This window comes from Thunnus albacares, chromosome 21, assembly GCF_914725855.1.
Source record: "Thunnus albacares chromosome 21, fThuAlb1.1, whole genome shotgun sequence".
NCBI classification, from domain to species: domain Eukaryota; kingdom Metazoa; phylum Chordata; class Actinopteri; order Scombriformes; family Scombridae; genus Thunnus; species Thunnus albacares.
In genome coordinates this window covers 21,552,106-21,575,653 of record NC_058126.1, presented here as the reverse complement: position 1 = coordinate 21,575,653, position 23,548 = coordinate 21,552,106, and the positions used below count along the sequence as shown (strand labels likewise).

The 23,548-nt window shown below is 42.0% G+C and overlaps 1 protein-coding gene across 8 annotated transcripts in view; it reads right to left on the bottom strand.

Annotated features, from left to right (window-relative positions):
• The window catches only part of LOC122972572 (partitioning defective 3 homolog), a 356,531-nt gene that overhangs the window by 128,978 nt on the left and 204,005 nt on the right, over positions 1-23,548 (bottom strand). For all 8 annotated transcript variants that reach the window (XM_044339771.1, XM_044339764.1, XM_044339768.1 and 5 more), the window contains exons 15-16: positions 11,292-11,439; positions 268-454 (exon numbers count right to left, since the gene is read on the bottom strand). In XM_044339771.1, coding sequence (XP_044195706.1) covers positions 268-454; positions 11,292-11,439 — 335 coding nt within the window. The remainder of the gene's footprint in view (positions 1-267; positions 455-11,291; positions 11,440-23,548) is intronic.

Sequence of the window (23,548 nt, the reverse complement as noted above, 5' to 3'; positions counted from 1 at the left end):
GAAATGCAACAGTCATTGACAGTCCTGAGATTCAATGACCAGCAGGAACTGTCACACACACACACACACACACACACACACACACACACACACACACACACACTCACACACACACACACACACTAAGCTAATCTACACCATCTGCACATTGTAACTGAAAATACAAAAAGCGTCCTGTTTTCTTCCACAGAGGGCCTGTCTTAAGTCCATCAAGTTATAAATAATTCAGCCGACTCCACCGCAAAGTAAGAACAACTCACTGCTCACCATTCATTCTGTCCGGGCAGCTCATGGATCCAGGGCACGGGGTTCTCGCCAACAAAGCCCATGTCATCGTGGGAACTGGAGGATGACTGGTCAGAAAGGTGGGCAGGAAGCAGAGGCGGTCTATCGTCTTCGATCATCACTATGTCATCCTGCGGCATGTTGACAGTGGGAGAGAGCTGGTAGTTACCTGAGAGAGAGAGAGAAGGAGAGAGACAGATGGGTCAAGACTACAAATATGTGTAAGAGATTTTTCCCAATTATAAAACACCAGATTGAATTAATACTCAAGTCCTTTAAACATCCATCAGTGGCGTCTGATAACAGGTGTGAAAAAGATGGATTGGAAAAATATGTGTAGAGGCACACACATGTTGAAGACACATACACACACACACCTCCACAGACACATTTTGGTAAACATAATTTTATCTTACTTTAATAATTATGAAGATAATATGGTAGAGAGATAACTTTGGGAAAGATAACTGTACTATGAAATGTTCATATCAGAACATGCCTGAAGGACAACAGCATTTTTCAAAAAGGGTAAATTAAGAATGCTTATCAGGCACACGTTTGCAGTGCTGAATGCAAACAAAGAGGTTGCATGATGAGACAATATCCACTAGATAGTAGCCAACACATGACACTCATTAAAGGACACGAAAATGGGCAAGATGGTTACAAGTGGACAAGACAAAGTGGCCTTCAAGACTCACAGAACTAGACACAAAATGTCTACTGTCCCGTAAAGTCATTTTAAGTCAGCTAAAAGTTTTAGACCTGAGTTGTTTTATCCATTCTCCTTCACTCTTCTCCAAGGACAAAGATGAGCAGAAGAATAACTCCCCTGATCTGTATTCTTTCCCGTCTGACCCCCCTCAGCTGAGGACTTCTCTGAATCGCTCCTTTGCTGCTCCTCAGGAGTCAAAGTCAATGGGGAATATTCTGCTGTGTCTGGCACTCAGCACCAAGGGCAGGACAAAGGTTGTTCAACAGCATGAGAAGTGCTACAATGCAGAGGTGCAAGATTCTCTCTGCAAATTGATCAGTACCTGACTTAAGTACAGACATGGATGCATAAAAAAAGGGGGGGGGAATCAAAGTCAAGACGAGTGACAAGTGCTGAGTTCAACCACACACCTGATTACCATTAGACAAAGGGTTTCAGAAATGCTGAACTTCCTGTGGTCTTTGCTTTTGTTTCCATTAGAGGAGAGCCATTCTGCAAATTTAACAGCTTAGGAACAATTGCGTGTAATCACGAACAGCAGACAACAATATTTACCCTGGCAGGATCCCAACATGACTCTCAGAGGCATTTCATTTCACCGGACAAATGATAAATGCATACCGTGAAAGTGCATCTGAGCACCAATCAACACAGCAATGAGGTATATAGCTCAGTTTGGTTATTTGCACAGAAAAAAATTAAAAGAAAAACAAAAAGACACAAAACAGCTGTGCAGAGGAAGGAAACCCGGTGGGCTTATAAAGGTCCTCCCAAAAGTGCACTGAAAGTCAAATAACAAACAGAAATGGACTGAAGTGCATTCCAAGGTTATTTGTCATATATGTCCAAAGCCTTATCAGTGGCATGTGACAAAAGACATATTTATTATACATTGTGTGAATATATTCCAAACAAACGGTTTCAAAGCAAACGCCAGATTTATTGAGGTTACAAGTCTGATGTTTATTATTTTAACTTATGCTTCACACCTGCATTTCTTGTGTTTTACTTGTTTTGCTATGTATCTATTAATTGATTCTTTTGGAAGCCTCATCTCTTTGTCTATAGACTGCTCATCTGAACCAGTTAAGATGGCTGCCAACCCTGTACAGGTGAAATGAAGGCCATTTCTCACTTGGGCAGCTTGACAGAGAACCATGGGTAATTGAATTCACCCCGTACAGTAAATCAGCAGGACTGGAGTAATGACAGTGAGAAACTCCAGGAAGTCTGTCAGACTAAGCTCAGTCTCACAGACTGAATAGTTAGGAGTTAAATTATAGTTGGACATTTACATTATATTCATCATTTATCATCTACTTGTCATCTTTTTTTAAATTTCATTAATTGTGGTATATAAGTTAGTTGTTTTTTTTTTTTGCAGCTCTAGGAAAATTAGATAAATACTATTGTTTGCAGCTTATAGTCATCAGTACTTAGTATCATTATTGTGCACATTGTTTGTGTACTTCATTGTTTTGTGTGCCTTTTGCTCTATATTGTAGTTTAGGTTTGTCCTCAAAGTCCCTGTGCAATTTTTGTCAGTCACTTCTCCAACTGCATCAAACACTCTTTCTTTCAAAATTCAACACCTCTTTCCTTTGTCTTCAAAACACTGTCAGTTTTATAAAAGTGCCGCAGTGTCAATAAGAGATGCCCTTCGGATGTGTATCCACAGGGGCCGTTGCTTTACCAGCCTTTGCTTTTCCTCACTTGTTAGGTAGAGTTACCTCTCGGTTGCATCAGCGGCACTGAGTATTTCACTACAGTAGCAGCCTGGAAAAGACACACAGTGCTACTAGAATGAGAATCGCTGTTTCTTTAAAAGATGAGGTGTAGACAATACATAACCCATAATCACTTTACATTCACTCATGTCAGCAGACCACTTTTGCCAACAGAGGACACAGTTTTAATTAGAAACTTTATGAAATATTTCCAGTCAGGACCTCTTGAAACAATTGGTCAGCTCTCCAGATGAAGAGTTGTTAAAGTCATTCCACTTTCTTCCTTGCTAAGTGGCTAAAGGACACACACACATACACGCACATGCACAGGGCGATGAATGGCTAGTGGACACATACAGTAAGGGCTAGCTGATGCTTTGAAAGGTGAAAATAATTAGAGAAACTACTTGCTTTTCTGCAGCTGTCAGCATAATAAGCATAGAGGGAAATCACAGCCCACTCACCCCACAGTTCTTGTTGTAACATTCAGCAAGTTAGCTCTGAAAATTACAGCCAAACTGCAACACTGAAGCAGACAAGACTAAGGCCAGCTAGATCCTCGCAGGAACGGATCACACACCCTCACATAAACACAGGAGCAAAACTACACAGAGATAGGAATACAGCCAGGGCTGTAACAAACAGACTGAAAGAAAATTTCTCTTAGGAACAGTATGTTTGTATTAAATTGCTCTTTCATAAAACTGGGCCGGGAAAGCTAAAAGGCAAAGGGCAGAGTGGGAAAAGAGACAAACACTGAAGAGAAAGACTTTTCAGCACCTTCGGTGGTGTTTTGGCACAGTGAGGTGCAGATGGGGCTGCTCACTCACTGTTTTAACACCATTGTCTTTTACCAGCTCCTCACAGTTGGTGACGGGGGGGAAAAAGGGCAGGTGACAAGACCAGCAGAGACACTTCACTTCCTTTCGCCAGCCAGATCGACAGGCGGTGTATATGTGTGTGTTTGAGCTTGAACTAGCTGATATCTAAGCTCAGGGGTGCAGGCAGTTGAAAGTCAAAGCTGGTCTGGAGTGATGATAGTGAATGCAAACAAATGCTGATGAAATAAAGACGGAATATATTTTCAGTGTCTTGTTTGCAGTCTTCTTTTATGTGCTTTGAGTGGTCTTTCTGTTGTTTACATCATTTTGCGCAAAGGAATCTGAGCTCACTGTTGTCTGGAGTTTTGAAGCAGGTTTTACCTTTATGTTGTTCCTTTGCCTAATAGCACCACAGCAAATAACAACAAGCATTCATACCTGAGTATTGTGAATACAGTCACTGTTTTCACCAAACACCAAAACCGCTATCTTAGCTAGAATCAAAACGCTGTTATTCAGCCTGCGATGACCTCGACAATCCTGAATACACTAGAACCTTTCATGCTGTCAGTTCATGGAAAAAAAAAAGAAAAAGACAAAGACAACAAAGAAACATCACAAATGAATCAACAGTCACATACGTATCTTAAGAGACATGTACGTGAGGTCACATGGGGATAAATATTACACCAGATTAATGGTTCACAGAGGCTGGCTCCTTCACAAAGGGGCTATTTGGTTATTTGTTAAAAAGCTTCTGATTCATGCTTACCATCCATGCAGCACATAGTACTCTGGCAACATTGTGCCACTGTGGCCTTTGTCACACTGTAATTAAAGATAGCTTCTCATGAGTCACACTGACAGAAGCAGACACACACCCTCCACCATCTCAGCACCCACCATTACAGTCACCATCCTGCTAGAAAACAAACACAAGTTGTCGGGGTGGGGTTTACAATAATTGCAATAATGCTGTAATGTGTTGCGTAAACAGGATCAGCTGAGACGCATTAAAGTCAAAGTGATTACTGTGGTTGTTAATTTTAATGTTATGACATAAAATTTTAATTGCAACTGTGGCTCATAGATACAACATCACTAAAGCATTTTGTTTCAGTTTATGTAATGTATGTAACACCTTCATATTAATCATGCTACTCTATCTGTCCACTCATCATGCCCAACACTTGAGAAGTTTGCTGCAGACAATCTTCAAGCACACAATCAGTATAGTGAAAGTCACATGTCTCCACGACTGTACTGAAGCACACGTAGCCCGCTGGCCAGCCGTGCTCAGCATATGGAAGCTATTCCATGATATTGAAGCAGAGATGTTCTTCCTCCTTCTGGCAGAGAATGAAGACAGAGACGGATGAGCTCTCTGGCTCAAGAGGCCACCTGGCTACATCCATCCAAATGGATCAGAGCTTCACTCTCCTCTTTCTCTGCCTTCTGACCAAGCGTTGCCCGTTGAAACATTGAGCTGTAAGGTGAGAGGTCACACTAATAGCCGCACTCCATCTTCTTTCTGCTACACGATTTCCTCCATCTATGTCCATCACACACACTCGTACTTTCTTTTCCTCTCTTACGCTGTCTCATTTTCTCTCTTGCTTCTTCTGTGACACTTTGGCCTATTGATCTGACTGGAGGAGGAATCATTAGTTGATCCACGCGGCCACGGCTATCAGACCCATACATGGATTGCAGCAGGTAAGCACCCTAAGTACACGCTGGTGGTAACCAAAGCCTTATGCTCACCAGGGGACACTGGTGCCGTTTCCTAACAGCGGTCCACCATGTACCACAAGGGATTTCCTCGTCAATGCAATTGATCAGAACATTTAGTTGATTGGCTGGATGACAGTGTCTCACTTCCATGCGGAAAAATGACACTCAGACATCTAGGACAGGATTAGAGACACTGAACACTGGGACCAACAGATGGTTCCCATGGACCCAGGATCACAGCATTCAGGCAACAGTCATGATCAGTTTTTGTCTGAGTCCTGGTCTGGGAGGTGACAAATTGTGGTTATTGTTATGACAGGAAAACTAATTTGGTGAAAAGCTTAAGGCTAATAATATATGAATGTTGACAATGCTACCAAGATGGCATCATTACTGGCAAAGATTATCTCACGTAGTTCGTCGTCAAACTAAACTAACCACCTCTCTGGCATATATTACCACGATGAGGCTGAAAGATTTTCCTTTTCCAGAGGTCAACCCATCAACAGTGTTGAAGGAAGAGCCGCCCACCTATCCAAGCCTGTTATTTAGCCTTTAAATGCCATTTCAAGGAATATAATTTCAAACCACCTCAACCTTTTCACACAAGCACCAGCTGTGTTAGCTAAAGCTCAAGAGGAGCTCACCCACGCCGAAGGCAGAGATACTGAGCGGTTTGAGTCCTCTGCAGCTTGTGTGGGGTGAAAGGTTAGAAGCAAATATCAAACAAGTCATCCTCTGATGCTATAAATGGAAAACATGCTTACAAAGAAGAGAAAAATGTTATAAACTTACTATATTAATTATTATGTATTAATGTACATTTACTCTTACACATGACTGATATATATAGCTACTGTACTCTATATATCTCAATAGACCTCCAATAATGTGGAGGTCTGGAAATATTCATATTTCATGCTTGATGCTTTGGGCTGTAATCATCATTCACACAAGTCAAATTCCACTTGTTCTGTTTCCGAGACAAACACCAATCTATCATATCACAATAATACAATATCAGATGGTAAATGTAGAATTGCTGACCTGCATACTCATTAAGGTGTTCTAACTTATTCTGGCTAATTAGACATTTGCTCAGGCAGAAGTTGGACGGAGTTATGATAGAATTATATAAAACAACAAAGCTAGATGCAAAGAAAATGTCTAATTAGGCAGACTAAGTGAAAACACCTGTGTGAGTTGATAAAGCTAATTTTCTTGTTTAATTGTACCTTGAAAGATGCTGATGTAATGATGTTGTAATGGTTCTAATTTTAAGAGGACCTATTATGCTCATTTCAGCTCTAAATTTCTATTTGATTTATTATCAGTATTAACTACCCAAATTTTAAAAAAAAGAAAAAAAAAGATAAAATAAAATAAATCAAACATAAAACAAGTTAAGAAATCTACTGTATGATAAGACCTCACCATGTATGTACTGTGTAGAGTCAGATTTCACCAGTGCACAGTCCCGGGTACAGTAAAACTTGCAAATAAGCTAAATATAATAAAAGAATGAATCAGTGAGTATATGTATCACAGCTTCATTTTGTTCTAATATAACAACATGTATCAACTTACCACATCTTACAGGTGCTTCAAGTTATAAAAGTGTTTTAAAAGAATATATTAAATATGTCAAAAGATTCTATTGCAGCTGCACCTCTTTTGCCCCAAATGACCACAATGAATAAGTATAAAGTGCAGGAAAAGGGAAAGTTCCTGGGTAACATCATTTATGTCTGTCATTTTCTCACTGAGGCATGTTAATAGCACTCTCAAGCAGCCTAAACACCAAGTTAAGGGAGGTCACTCCGCCTCATCTCCTGCACTGATGGCTGAGCATACAGAGAAGATGAGTCTGCAGGCTGTGTAATACTGAAGGTGAGGGGACGGAAGGGTCAATTCCTGGGAAGACGGCTCTTAAAGACCATTAGAGAAGACTACAGTGTCTAGGGACACTCAGAGGTTGGTGTGTTCATGTTAGTCTTGTTGCTAGTCTGCTCATGACTGTGTGTTTGCTCTTCATCTTTTAAATAAGTACATGTCATCATAATGATAGAAAAAGTAGAAAGTCCTCCAAAGTGAGAGAACTTTGTTGTTACACACTTTTATAAGTAACTAATTTTGGATTTGCCTCAGTGTGTGTCTGGTTTAGTCTATAGAATTTTCCACTGCTACCTGCGCTGCACCAATGGCATCCTGTGAATGCCTTCTTTCCTGTGTGAAAACAGCATAAGTCCACTCGCTTGGTTCCCACCTCTCCCACACTCCTGTACCCCTCCTAGGTGTACACTCAGACTCAGGCATTCATCCAAACAGCCACATTCACAGACAGTGTCAGTTCATGGGCCTCAATTTTCACCCCAGCGTGTGGAGCCCACACCCAGCAGCACTTTTCAATTAGATAGAATAGAAGGCAAAGCCGGGTGTGATGCTAACGACCTTTGTGTCAAACCCCGGCTGTCGCTATCACAGTGCGTGCACACAGGAGATTTCACTCAGTTCCATATTTCCTTCTCCTTAATTCAACTTTTCTTCTTTCTTTCTGCTTTTCCTTCTTTGAGTGAGAATGCATCTCTGCTGATTTCTCCATCCTTTCACCCCCAAGGGCAAAAGGAGGGTGGGGATAGAGTGAAAACAGAGAAAGATAAGACAGAAAGTGTCAGAAACTCATTTCATTTGAGCAGGGAGTTAAGCATACTGTATGTTCACTACCTGCTAGTTGTGGATTCAGCCTCTGGCCAATGATGCTACGATGCATGGTGTGTGCATGTGTGAAGCTAAAGCTGACAATGTCACAGTATCGCATGGTTTACTGAAGCAAACAGGGGATGGGATTACCTCTGACTATTGATTATATGAATGTATGTGCTCACAGACACACACACACACACACACACACACACACACACACATAGAGCAGATAGTTCTGAATGACAGCCCGAAACACTACAGGGAGGATTGAGGCAAAGTGCCCTTACAATCAATGTGATGGCACTATAATAGCACCTGTCTCCTGTGTCATTTTGTGCTTTTCTTCCCCGTTGCCATGGTAATTATAATTCCTATAATTCATTGAATTGTGCCTTTCCCTAAAAGAAGACCTATTCCTGCTGTTTCGGAAGAAAGGCAACGAGCTACCTGTGACTGCAGGGAGTAGATGAGACTGTCCAGCATATGATCAATATCTGGGTGAGGTGAGATAAGGCATCCATAGGACGTGGTAGTTATCTGCTGTCTTTTAACAGAAAATAGAGAGTGTAGCAATAACAATCATAGGTTGGCAGAAATATGGAGTTTACAATTTCACTGTATTGACTTGCTGCCCTCTGTAATAACTCACAATCAAAGTCAGGTCTTAATTCTTGAACAGCAAAACCATTCCTTTCCATTTACCTCTGTGTCTTGCTCCATTTATAGCAGCACGGGCCGTATAATGGAGCAGATGAGAGCACATGATTTGGTTAGAGAGTTCCTCCGTTGTCTTTTAAGAGGTAAAATGCCTCAGAGTTTTGTCAGTAATCACTATTTGCTCCGAGGAAAAATGTATGGCTCACATCAGTGGGGAGAGTGTGTAACCTGATTGAGAGGTTGTACTGTGAGTGAGTGAGTGAGTGAGCGGGTGTGTGTGCACGCAACCTTGTGTATGTACTGCTGCACGTGTACCCTACCATATCCTAAACTCCACGACTGGCCTTCATGATTCAGTAATTTAGCAGGTCTAGATACACTCCACATCGAGCTGTCAGTCAAGCCCTGGCGGCTGTGCGTTTCCTGACCTTGCCGAGCCCATCTCAGCATCTGTCCTCTAACCAACTGTCACATCTCACACAACAGGCAATATGTCTGAGCCCATCTGAAATAACATATAGAGGAGGATAGAGAGTGGAAACAGCTACATACTGTCTGTCCAGCCTGCAGTGATTTACCATCCACACAAAATGTCTTACTAAGTGGAGACATGGTAAGAGACACTTTGGTGTTATTTCTGAATGGTGTCTCTGTTTATTAGTTTAATTTATTTAAACTAAAAGAGAAACAGTTCAGTTAGATAAGAGAAAGAAAAGCAAAAAAAAAATCCACATCAGATGAACACAGATGAGATATGTGAGGAATACTGATGCTACTTGCTTGTGATATTTGACCAAGGTTAACTAGATCTCTGCTCTGTGTTGTCACTGCAAGGTCATAGACACTTGCTTGTGACTTTCTTCCTCCAATTTTTCCTCAAATATAAAGTATCTAATATGCCTTCATGCATGTTTAAGAAACAAGACGCGTTTTCTGCATGCACCAAATAACCACCAAATGTCCAGTAAATGTTAAAGAACAAAAATGAAGATTATATAGAGAGTAATTTTGAAAAGTAGACACCCAGCCTTGGAAGGAGCGAATCCCTGCATTTTACCTCTCAGGTGCTGAACTTTACCTCAATGTGACAGTGTTGTGTTGCTGTAATGACTATAAACTCAACTGTGACTGCATCAGAAATTTAAATAACAAAATTGTGTCAGTTTAAAAAAAATGAAGACCTGTCAGAGCATGTAGGCACGGGTTAATGAGGGCACGACTCCGAGACAGCCTGAAGACAGAGAAGAAAAGGAGCTGACATTTTCTTGCTGTGAGAAAAGCGGAGTCAAAGATCTGAGACTCCGCTGAGCTTTCGGTTGTGATAACTTACTGCTTTAGCACCCACTCCGCCCCCACCTCTAAAACTTTTCCACTTGGCTCATTTGACTCCCACTCTGCAGGATGAGATGTGCGCTGGGCGCCCTTGAAGTTTCAATGGCAAGAAACTTTTCCATCAGCGCGCCCACAGTTGCCGCTTATGATCACAGCGGCGTTCTGAAAAGCCTGCGTCGGAAAAGCCAGTGGAATAAATAACCCAAACTGAGAGGAAAACCCAACCAATTTGAGAAGATTTGATTTGGGATGGGAGAGGAAGACATGATGAAAGAGTAGAAAAAGAGAAGGGCAGAAAGAGAGACACAGGGAGAGAGAGTGTCAGGGGCAAGCCCTATTGATCTGGAGGCTTAATTAACCATCAGATGCTTCTGACACAGCCTCTGATCTTCTATGATCAGTGGCAGAGTGGCACCACTCTGGGGGGAAATGGTGGGAGGGGGATAGGAGAGAAACGGGAGAACAGATAGGGGAAGGACAGAAAAGAAAAAAGTGTAGATCGTTGACGGATTACAAATTCACTCCATCTGTGCAGAGGAGGGTGGAAGGGTGAAAGAGGAGAAGGAGTGAGAGACGAGGAGATCATGAGGAGACAGTTTATCAGTGGGTAGAAAAATGGTAAAAGGATGAGTTTGGAGATTAGATGGAAAAAGAGGGAGGAAGGGTGTGGATACATGTCCATACACTGCGTCATCCCCCACAAACACACCCTCCCTAGACCGACGCAATCACCTTTCAGCTCTGTGTATGTATATGTGAAAGGTCTGTCGATGTTGAGATGACAGCAGTGACTGGTTGAGGATTGAATTGCCAATTCTAATACACCTGAAGAGCTGAGATCTCAGCCTGCTGATGTCAACTGGATAGAATGGGAATTGACCCCAGTGAAACCAGTCGGGAATGGAGTGAAGGCTGGGAGGATTGGGGATGACGTTAATCCCTGAGAGGTTTGAATAGTGAAATAGCGTAGCTTAGGATTCAGGGTGATGAGGGGGGAAGAGGCTTTGAAGGAGATGCTGGTTGGGGGTTTAAGGTAAGACGCTAGCAGAAGCTCTTCAGAGGTGCTGGGGTGAATGTTAAAATTGATCAGATAATGTCAGATTGCAGACAGCATCAATTCATGGGGAAAATATATCTAATGAGAATGAGGTTAGCAGGTCAACCACACTTCCCATCAAGGCCAAAGAGGAGTGACCGGCTAAAAAAAAATCCAATTTGTGGAATGATGTTGTTTAGTAGCAGTTGAAAGAAACATAAAGGTGTTGAAAGAGAGAGTCAAAGAACTATGATGATTTATTTAAGGTGGCGTTGACTCACCAATACGTCCGATCACATTAGTCCGTGGTGTGGAGATGTTGTCAAAGCCCTCGATGGTTTCATACAGAGAATGGGAGATCCGGCGCTCATGGTTGTCCAGTAGAGAGTTGACAGGATGCTCCAACACTGGAGGGCTGCCAGGAGCTTCCTACAGACACCAGGAGAGGTGGAGAGTAGACATGGTGCTTACAAAGGTGTACAATGCCAAAATGAAAGCAATTAGACTCAGAGTTTGTCTTAAAATACCTTCCTTGAAGGCCCAATTTAACCACATACTCTTAAAGTATATGCATACATACATGAAAATTTTAAACTAAAAATTAAATTGAGCTTAATGCTGATGTAAGCATGCTAACATATTCACAATGACAATGTTAACACTGATGTTTAACAGGTGTAATGTTTACCATGTTCACCATCACCATCAAATTTCATGGCAACCTATCCAATTGTTGTCTGGACCAAAATGGTGGACTGACTGTTATTTCCACCCCTAGCCGCTATCATGGCTAAAAAACTTAGGTAGGCTTGTGTTATTCTGTGTGTTAATAGCTCATGTGTCATGTGTTTTGATATTTGGTGGTGGGGTTAACCTTTGCTTTTACATGTGAAACATAGATTGTGACTTAAAAACAAACCAAACAGATGGTAAAAAGGGTAAAAATTGGACTACTACTGGATTTTTTTTTTTTAAAATCAAATTGGTAGTCTGAACTTCAGGCACAGTATGGCTCTTAATGTGATTCCATCAATACTCCAGAAACATGTAACCTGGGCTTCAGTATCTATCTCAGCTAACGTCGTATTTTCTGGCTCAGCAGTGTGAGACGGCTCCTGCAGTAGTCCGAGCCGGATAAAGCTCCATGGATTTCCCATAGGCCGATAGACAGCTGTCTCTAACAATGAGCTCTAGTAAATGGACCAGTGACATTTGCCATGTGGTCAATGTGCCGCACTGCTGGTTATTGAGCCCACTGTACACTCAGTGCATGTGTCAGTCTTGACAGAGGGACAGTGTTAGCGGTTAGTCTTTGGGTCTGTGACCACCAAGCCCAGATACTGGCTTCAACAGCCAATAGTATTTTTTAGCATAGAGACAATGGAACTACTACAGCAAGAGTCAGCAAGTAGAGAGAGAAAAAAAAATCAAATCCACGTGCAGAGAGTTAGAGAATAAAGCTAGGGCCTTGGCCTTATTTTGACAATGCTTCATAGGAGCCTGTGGGCAGCCGGGGGAATGCACTGGAGAAGAACTCCCTGAACAGGACCTATTACAGATAGCTCCCTCACAGCTAGATAGTCTTGCACAGTTCAACTCTGTACCTCAAGCATGCTTTAAACCAGGAGGCCCTGGCTAATATTGATGTCTCATAACACTCTGCTGGCTCCCGGCCAAGAGAGAGGGGAGTAAAAAATCAGACAACAGCAGCAGCAGGAAGACAGAAGGGCAGGAGGAAGAGGAGGAGGGAGGAAGAAGAGGAGGAGGAGGAGGTGGGGAGTTTTCGGTAAACAAATTGAAGGAATAACAAGAAAGAGGGAGATTGTAGGGGTGTGTGAGCTGAGGCCCCAGTGCAGTATGGGTGCTGCCAAGTTACCTTCTCGTGGGAGTAGCGTGCCCTGGGAGACGCATACCAGGCGAGAGGGACTTATCGGCTGTTTAATATAAATGAGAGGTTTAATGAGGTTGAGAGCGCAGGACTTTATCGGGACAGCGTGTTGATAAGAGCGAGGGGAGAGGCGGGAGAGAGGCAATGTGTGCGTGTCAGTGTGTGTGTGTGTGTGTGTGTATGTGTGTGAAATGGAGGCCTGGGTCAATGCAATTACAATCAGAGCCATGGCCACTGCCAGCCTTATAATAAAAAGCATGTCCCTGGATGATTCAGACTCAATAAGGTTCAAATTGTCTAAATGAAAATTTATTTTACTTGCTACTCTCTCTTTCACTCTAACCCGCTCTGCACTTTTCAATCTGTTTCACATCTGGTGGAGACTTGCCATGAGCTGAAAAGAAGTAAGATGGAAGGTTTAAGGTAAGAGGTGGAGAAGTGTGTGGACAGAGTGGAACAGAGAGAGCGTGCAGCTGAGAATCAAATGATATGAAAACTATGTATAGAATGTGTCAAGAGAAATAGATCTCAAAAAGACATCCTAGTCACTGTCTCCCTCTATCTCCGAGAGCCGAACAGGCTAATTTCAAAAGTATTCACCGGCTTCGATGGCAAATAGACTTTGGAATCAACTTAATATTTGTGTAACCAATACTAATTGAGTCTGCATCTGTGCATACTAATATTTCAGCATGCTGTGAATGTTTACTGACTTGTGAATGTTTACTGACTGGTGGAAGTTCATGTCAAGCTGTGATATTTTCATGTCAAATCTGCGCTCTGCTGTTAGCTGATATTCAATGTCAGAGTAGTGATTTAACATTTAGGTCTTTTCCTAGAAAAATATTTTCTGATACCCGAGATGGGATGCATTTTGCCAATTCTGCAACTGAACCAGCAGACTTAAAAAATGTGGAAGTGAGTGGTTAGTTCGCATGAGCATCAGTAGCCATGACCGCCACAACAGACAAAAAGGTTTGCGGTATCATAGTGTTCAAACCACTGCTGATTTAATTCTTAAATAACAGCAACAGCAAGTTGATCAAGGAGTTTATTTACCCAAAAGTGGATGTGTTCCGTTAAGTCTTTCAGCGTCTTTGGTGAGATTTTAGTCCTTTCTTACCAGTGGTTCTCATCACCTCATCATGTGTTTAATCTGCCTTAATCTAGTCATTTTCAGAGTGGATTATCCTGTTGACTGAGGGGAGAGGGGAGAGCACTGTGACTTACACTGAGCCCAGTCAAGATCAACTGCTGCTCAGCTCCCATTGGACTGCATGCTTGTGTGTTCAAGGTATTGCTTTTATTCGTCAGTGTGGCTGTGGTGTAATAGAGTGTGCTTGCACAGCTGCATCCATGCGCACGTGTGTGAGTGTGTTTGTATGCGTTTGTGGTTAAGTGCAGACTCATGCACAAACAGGTTTTTGCCTGTGCATCAACATCTCCCTGACCTTGAGTACTAAGTGAGGGTGAAGAAGCAGTGTGTTGACAGGGCTGGTCTTAAGCTGTCAACTAAGGCTAATGATGTCTAGTCTATGGCCATTTCCTGGCCTTCTATCTTGGTCTCAGCCTGTTGCCATGGCCCTAATCCAGTCAACCTCCACCATAATGCTGTAATTACAATCCTTAAACTGCTGCATGCTGCCCCGGGCACAACCTGCCTCTCTGCTGGCCAGATACCCCACTTTTATTAGCCTCTCACAACTTCAGTTTCACTAAAACACGGGAACAACAGCTGGATATGTGAGAGTAAATCTCCTAATCAGGTTTCACTGCCCAAACTACTGTTGTCTCTCCATCTAAAGATACATAAAGTGTCTTGTCTTGATGCCAATCTGTGTAGAGTCGACAATCCTCTGTTGTTATCAGCTGTGTTCATACGCCGTGCAATAGTATCACATACAGCTTACAACTGAACATCACGTGTACTATGGTGCAAAGTGAAAGGAATGTGTGTGTGTGTGTGTATGTATGTATTCACATACACGTGTGTATGTTGCTTAACTACACTTGGGTTTTCAGACTCTAAAACACACACTTCACCTCCACAGTCCTCAACTGTGCCCAAGCAGCCCACTCAACCACCAGATTCAATATATTATTCTCTCAATTGGTCCTATTGAGTTTCCCCTGCCGCTCCTAAATGAGTTAGTCCTCAGAGAGCCGGCTGGGAATGAGGGCCCGGCAGCGCTGGAATTGCATTTCTGCTGCTCTGCGATCTACTTTCCTCAATTTAGTCACCGCTTCATTGGAAACTGCATTTCCCAGAGTGCACTGCTCTGTGCCCTCACTCTATCCCCTTTCCATGAATCACTCCTATTTGCTATGACAACAGGGGAGCTGTAGTCTCTACATGTCATGATCTAACTTGACTTCAATCACTCCATATTAAGGTGGGGGTTGGGGTTGACACAAATTTCCCTCCTTTTCTCTTCCCTCTGGTGTGGGCCAGCATCTCAATGTTTTAAGGTCTCTCCCAGCAGTGGTCAGCTCAATACTAATAAAACCATAATTTACTAGGCCGGGGCTCTGATTGATAGCTCTCTCCTGGCTCTATCGATCAGCCCTTCTCTCATCCGAGTGAGCGTCTTTTGTTAGGGCCAGCCACTTCCTTCCCCCTTGTCTCTTTGCATAAACGTTCCCTCACTGACTGCAACGCTATTGGACTGGATTACAAACAGAGCCATTGGCATGCTGCAGAGAGTACTTGGATGCTCTTTTATATACAGAATAAGCTGTTACATCTACTCTCCTCACAGAGTTAACTAAACTACTGTGTCTGCAAACTCCTATGATGCAACAATGCTAAAGTGAAAGCATCATCTGCTTTGATCTTAATCCTATACCGCCTGCTGCTTCTCATAAATAATAAAAGTGTTTCAGCTGGTCAATTACCTGACCATGTTCCCTAATGGTGTAGCTGTAAAAAGAAAAAAAAAAAGAAAAGGAAAGTAAACTCTGATCCCTAGTTAGTCACCATCATGGCCACAGTGGCCACAGATAAACAATCAGTTCTGTTTTCAGAAGAGGTCATTCTTGCTTTTTTGATTATTTGAGACACACTATCTTATGTAAATCGTGTCATTTTCATTCCACTCACTGTTGTATGTAATATTTAGTCATGTCATTATGTCAGCCTAAAAATGTGGATTGACGCCCCACCTCACTCTTCATGCTGATCTGTCATCCTTGTGCATCATGCTGTTATGAGGCTGTCACATTCCTTCCCATCTAGGCATTGACGTTAATTAGCTGGCTTGTATATCAAAACCTCTGCAGTGTATTAAATGTCTGCATCACTAGTGGTTTGTTGGTTTGAGGAACAACAGACGCTGGTTGGCATTTATTTAAATGTAGTAATATGTTGCTGGCTTAAGAAAAAACAAAACCATAAACAGGTTTCTCAGGTGACTCAATGCACTGGAGCATTTTGCAGTGGTTTCTTGTCCCACGAGGTACATGATTGGGGTTTCTGGACTGAAAAAGTCTTTGGTCAAAAGAGAGGGAACAATTTGCATAAAAGCTTTACATTTATGTCTCGAGGCTGTCTTGACAGAGCTCTGCTGAGACAAGCAAAAAAAAAAGAAAGAGAAAGTTAGAAAATCTTTATTTCAATGAATTGAATCAAATGGGGAGGATGGTGAAGCGAAGGGTTGAAGTGATAGCACTGCTGTCCTTAGGCTGAAGCTCCGTCTCATGAATTATCATGAGAACTCTGTAGAAATAGTACACTGTGAAATTCAACTCAGTCCTTAATCTGTAAAATGAGAGAATTATGTCCCTGGTAAACACAGGCAGGGAGGATGAGAAAGCTTTTGTGGTGATGCATCTTGGTGGAAATATGTTTTTGTTGCTCTGATTAATGCAGTGCTTTATTGGCAAGTTGCCGTAGTTCTGTCAAGAAGGACGAAAAAAAAAAGCCACAAGACAGCCAGTCTGTCAAAAAAAAAGTCGACGTCTGCAGGAGATCTGTCACAAATAACATCATAAATGTACAGACAGGCGTGTGCGTACATTACGTGATGAATTTCAAATCAGACAAATGAAACCCAGCCACAAGCATGCTTGTCATCAGTCTGTCTGCTTTTAGATGCTGGTGTGATAAATATCTTAGTAATGTCATGAACTGACGTGGCTGTTGCAACAGACAGAAACAGACACGCACCACTGAATAGAAGTTTGTAAACAGGATACGAGACATAGGGGGAAAGGGGTTGTTGTTTTATAAACTCAGACATGAAACCCAGCGTATTTATTGTCAGAATATAATCTTGAACATTTGCCACTATGTTCTAATAATCCTCTTTGTATTTAATGAGTTCTGATGATCCAATGATAAACCGACTTCTTTGTTCTGTATATATAAAGGTCAATTTGTCAGTTTAAGCCACAGCCAAGATGGGCTGCTGACCAAGGAGGCCAAAGAGCTAAGATTCAAATCAAATGCTAATTAATTAGGTCTACATGTCATCATGAGTCTGTACTTATTTAGTCTGTAGTCTATCCACCACTTCACCTCTCTCTCCCAATTTTTTTTTTACATTTGTGCTACACTTTGCTCAGCATTTCCCATTTCCAACCACATTACTTTCAAGCCAGTGGAAAACTGCTACGGCAAGTTCCTCCATCTAATGTAACATAACTGTATCAGCAACAGCAACAGCCTCGTCTCCAGAAAACATACACAGGATTATGTCTCTATACCTGAAGTTTTTCCCAAAGAAATGTCCAAATTATTGAATCAATGCATGTACGTTTTTGAAAAGTAATAACAGCAGAGGGCAGAAAGTGGAAATTAAATCTAATGCTGACTTTGAACAAGCAAACGACTGTAACAGATCTGCATTTGATTCAGTCACAGGACTTTGGGTTTGTGACTTGAGGATTGTGAAAGATGGAGAACATTCAGGAAGTGTGGCCAGCAAAAAAAAAAAAAAAGGGGGAATGGAATTGAAATGACTTTTCATAAATTTAATTGCTTAAACACATGTGACGATATATTAATAGAACTCAGATACAGAAAGAGAAATTATGCAGTCTCTGAAGCAGCGATGCAATTACAATGCTTCAAACAAATTGGCAGTAACCAATCATATCGCTTGACTATCTGGGGCAGAATGATACTTTTTCAAACAGAGGCAATCTGTGGAGTCAGAACAGAGGAAAAATTAATTGTTCTGGTACAGACTGTGCGGGTACAGTGTGTGTGTATGTGGGTAACCATGCTTGTGTGTGTGTGCTTCTCACTGATGGAGCATATTCAAAATGTTATGAAATACACTTTTTCTGCATACCTTTGACTTCTGTCTGCACACTACAAATGTATCCTGATTACACATCAAATGCATTGTAAGGTATGATATTAAGATTGGTTTTTAAAAGCGGAAAGTCAATAGCAGCAGAGGACGTTTAGCTACTCCTCCAGTAACTTTATCATTTCTACTGACTAGTTTCTTTTGACTGATTGCTTTTTTGGACTCACTTCAATCCTCTGATGAGGCTGACTGACAGTCTTCCTCAATTTGGCATTTTTTCAGCTTTGATAAGGGCAGTAAAGGTCCATATTTTTGAATCAGGCTCATGGAGACCTTGTGGCCTTGTGCTACACTAAAATAGCTCCTAAATAGTGTGGCACACTGCTTTGTTAGACTTGAATACATCCTTAATCGTGTTGAAGAGTTTTTTTTTCTGTATTCCAAGGCAAAAAATCTCATTTTAACCCAAGGCAAAGGCCACTCATTGTCACTGCTTTAATGGCAGCAAAAATAGACGAGGTACTCCACCTCAGACATGGGCTTAATCATGGGCCATCAGCGGTATGAACTAGCCCTTTGAAACACTTGTCTTTCGCCACTGAGAGGATCTGTCTAGATGGATCTAGCCCCGAGTCCTTCTGAAAGCAAATAGGCTTCTGTGAGACCTTGGGCAAGAAATGGAAGCGTGTGTTTTTAGGTAATGCGTTTGAATGTGCGTGCGCATGAAGAGGCTACATAGTGTCACATAATGCATTTCATATTTCCATTGAAGTGTTTTCTGTTTGTATCCATGTGTTACAGGATCCTTAGCTACATCACAAGAAAATGCAGCCTAGCTTAGTGACTGGTGTGTGGTTTTGGTTTTGCAAACATCCACCAAACCAAGCAAGCTTAAACTACCAAGAGACATTACACTGCTCTGTCCTAACAGAGATGATCGTACTTTAACCCACAGCACCAAGCAATGATGAAATCAATGCAATTTTCATGGAGTGGGGTGGCCTGGATACGCTGCACCCATCAAAGTCCCCCCTCTGATGCATTAGGCTGTGCTGCTCGGCTCCTCTCCCCTGCAGACAGTGATGGATCTGATTCATTTCAATGGTGGCCTCCAGTGCTCACTCCCATTCGGCTGGGTGACAGTGGCAAACTGGCGCTGGCTCCTCACATATCTGCCTGGCCAACACAGAAGAGCTGGGGAGGAGGGGGTGGCAGTGGTTGAAGCTGCCGGGAGCCTGCGTCGACATTTAACTTCTGCTTTTCTTATTTGAGGTTTGCAACTGACCTTAAAGTGTAACTTCACCCCCAGGTCTGAGCCTAACTCAACCCACTGCATAATTTTTAAAAATGCTAAAAAGTGGGCAAAGGAGCTGAGAGGAGGGAGTAGGGCGTAAAATTGTGAGGCAGGCAGGCAGGCAGGCAGGCAGGCAGGAGTTGCTCAGTGACATCCCCTGGCCAGAAAAAAAATGATAATAATAATAACAATAATAATGAGAGGAAGACAAACAGTGTGATGACATTTAACAAGCCAGGAGTCATTTTTAAATAAACCTGTCTGTGTTTAAACCTGCAGAATTCAAGCCCTTGCTAAATGAGTTCACACAATGCTGATTAAGCCCGCCAGATAAATCTCTCTGTAGTTCACAGTATACAGAGTTTTTAAATATCATGTCGAGCAGGACATTCCTACTCTGGCTGTTTAAATGTGCATCCAGAGACTTCCACCAGCTGAGCCAGCTAACTTCCGGTTAGCCCTCTGCTAACATGAATGGGGATAAAATAATTTCATTGCGTGGCTCTTCTAGACTTTCAAAATGTTATTGGATCGAATGGATCAAATTCTGATGGTGATACAATTCATTTCATGGGGGTTGTGTGACGCCGTTTTACAGCCGCAACAGTAGCAACTTAGTAGACTACGGCACAATCTATGATGTAAGCACGTGTTGACAATGATTTTTTTATAATTACTCTAACTTCCAGAAACTTAACTTAGTTTATTGTCACATGAACACAGTTTTAGCTTCAGGAGCTAACAGCAGCACTGACCTGATGGAGGAAATCTGTCCATCTGTGACTATACGCTGCTGAGCACAGCTGCAGGTTCAGTAATGGTGGAGTTTAGTTACACCGTGATTTCATGTTTTAAAACAAGATTTTACCAGCTGATGACTGCAGGAACAGACAGCCGGAGAGTTAAAGAGCTACTGAACAAAATGCAAAAAAGGATTTCTGCTGTTTTTGTGGCTTCCAGCAGCATTTCCTCCCGCGAACAGTCACAGACGGAGAGATTCCCTCCATCAGGTCAGTGCTGCTACTAGCTGCTGTTAGCTGCTGAAGCGCAAACTTTCTCAATCAGCATATTTTTGAAAATGAGTGCAGACGGGCTATGTGGTTTCATAGACTCACACTCAAGGGTGGGGGCTGAGGGAGGTGGGCTTAACATTCTACCATTTATATAAATTTCATCACATAGAGACCTCACAAATGGTCGACTCTACGTGAGCGTTGGCCCTGCCTTTTCAGGGCTGATTTTAAACAGCAGATGACAGGTTGAGCCATTTTCAACCCATGAAATGCTGATTTTTATAAATTTGGTGTCAATGTCAATATTTACACCAGCATTGATGAGTTTCATCACAGTGCAGTCATCTGATTTAGCTTACAGCTCAAAAAACACGTGTAAGTGTTGCAGTACCTCTTTAAATTCTTCATTTACAATCTTATCTTTTCTCTACTTTGAGTACATTAAAGTTCCTTCTCGTGACTTCATTACACTTATTCAAACCACTTTTCAGAAACCAAGTCTCCTGTAAACAATGCAGCTTAAACAATGTATGATTGTATGTAATGGGACTTTAATGGACGCAATCTAAAATGCACTGTCACATCACCTTTTGTTTCACACACTCTCTTTACATCTCTCTCTGCAGCATCATCAATATGCTGTCTCATAGCAACTGACGATGTCAAATTATATACAAACTTGTCAAAATTTCTCTCTAAATTGCCTCTCTAAATGCATCAGAAATGTAATAGACTTTAAAGTAATGTTATCCTTCATCCTTCCACCTACAAAGTGATAATAAAAAAACATTTCTCCTCTTTCTGAAGATGTGTCTCAGAGCCTAACTGTCTGCTCAGTGTCAGTCTGTCTACCTGTCTGCCTGCTGGTGAGGGATTAAAGAGGACAGAAGAGTGACTGGACCAAAGTGATAGAACTCACTGAACCTTGGGGCTGAGCTTTCCCAGGAGGGACGTGTGTCCTCTCGTGTGGAAGAGGGGGATGGAGGGGGTAGAGGGAGGGAGAGGAAGAAGGAGAGGGGGAGGAGGGATAAAGGCAGAAGGGAAAGAGAAAGGTGTGTAGAACGAAAACGTGCATTTAAAAATGCAAGAGGCTGCTGCGTTGGTGGGGGCTAGTTGCTTCAGGTACCAGTGAGTCCACAGACCCATGAGTTTCAAGGCTTTTCATTGGGATAAAGCATCCACATTACAAGGTAACAGCAAGGTGAGTGTGGATGTGTTGATTTGGCTAATCCAGCACCTTTATTATACAACCTTTATTTTTTTAGATTACCCTGCTGAGTTTTTTTTTTTTTCAGGCAGTGCTATTGTCTGTCTGAATGATGCCTAAATCTGAAAATACTGGGGGGAGGGTTCATGGCCATGTAATGAAAGAAAAGAAAAGCAGGGCTTAAGTGAGTGATGAAAGAAATAAACAGGAAGTATAACATAGCTGTAGTTATTGCATTTTAAACTTGTTAAAGGGACATTTTGTGTTTCTGAAAATAACCACGTTTCACATTACTCTGCTTTCTGCAGCTGAAGACACTTTGCTACAACTTGCCCTCTAGCCTCTCTCTATCTCTGGGTTTGTCTTGTTGGCTTTATTTTGATTTGCAAGAAGAGGGATAAGACCAATAAGAGCCCAACTAGTATACATATGAAAACAGATATTGTCATTGCTATTGTTCGAAAAACAACGCATTTAGTGAACAAGAACAACATCTGCAGAGTAAATGTAGTTCAAGGGTAAAACAAAGTAAAATTTAGAAACAGAAATGTCAAACTCTTACAGTCTATGAAAATCACATGCTGCAATGCCATAATGTACCGTATGGCAAATTATGAGTGATACCTGTGGGAATTCAGTTGCAGGCCCTGGCTGTTTATGTGCCATGTTCTTCCTGTTTAACTATGGAGCGCCATAAGTTGAGGGGAAAGGAGGTGAAAATTAACATTAAAACACGGTGAAAAACAAGCACACACAGGGCGTCAGGGGGATGACGTGTGGCGAGAAGACAGAGAGAGAGAGAGAGAGAGAGAGAGAGAGAGAGAGAGAGAGAGAGAGAGAGAGAGAGAGAGAGAGAGAGAGAGAGAGAAAGAGAGAGAGAGAGAGAGAGAGAGACAGAGCGCTCAGAGGATGAGGGCTAACAGCGAGGGTGAAGGGCAGAGAGGGGGGGGACTGGGGCTCAGCGTGGTACTCCAAACTGACACACAGCCACGGGACACAGGCTCCAATTAGAGTCACAGCAACACTAATCAAACCTGATCTACAACCTCTGGCTGCAGGGTGAGTGAACGTGTGTGAAGAGTGAATGCGTGTGCGCTTGACTATTCACACATGAATCCACAATACTGAAATATAGTCATACTGTGCTTAGCATTCCACATTCAGCTAAATCATGTTTGCATTCATCTTCTTTTTTACCCCGGCATATAAAAAAATATGATTTCTGATATAAGAAAAAAGGGCTGGTATTAGTTCAGTATTAGAATGCACATTTCATGAAGTTGAAATCCCCTCCCTTTCCAATATTCTTGACTGTTCGCTCATGACAAATATCCACCTGGCTGCAATACATATTCTTTTATCTGCCTATCCTACAGTGTTATTCCGTAGGCCTGTCAATCATAACTCAGTGAAGTGCTTCTTAGATATCATATCAAGGCCCACGGTGGGCAAAGAAAATCATACAGAGGATGGAGGGAAATGTGAGACGGTATCACGTATCTCACACAGGAAATGGGACTGTTTGAAGATTTGCATGGTGGTGTGGTCGCTTCATAAAGGTCCTCCTCTAGCTATCTCAAAGCTCCCAAAACCTATGGGGGGATAGACTAGGGACAGTGGCAAAGTAGAAGAAAGCCACTCTCATTTATCATTCTATTCCATGGAAATGTAGCTATCCCTCTCCTTCATTCAATGTCTCCCACTTATTCAAAGACAAGGCTTAGAATTAGAGCATGTATGTGTGTTTGTTGAGTGTGTGTGTGTGTACAGTATGTGCTATATACTGTATGTGTGTACCGTCCATATTAGAGTTGTGTAAGCTCATGATTAGAATACTAATAATTATATCTGATTAGAAAAAGTAAACAAAGGCAGACAAAT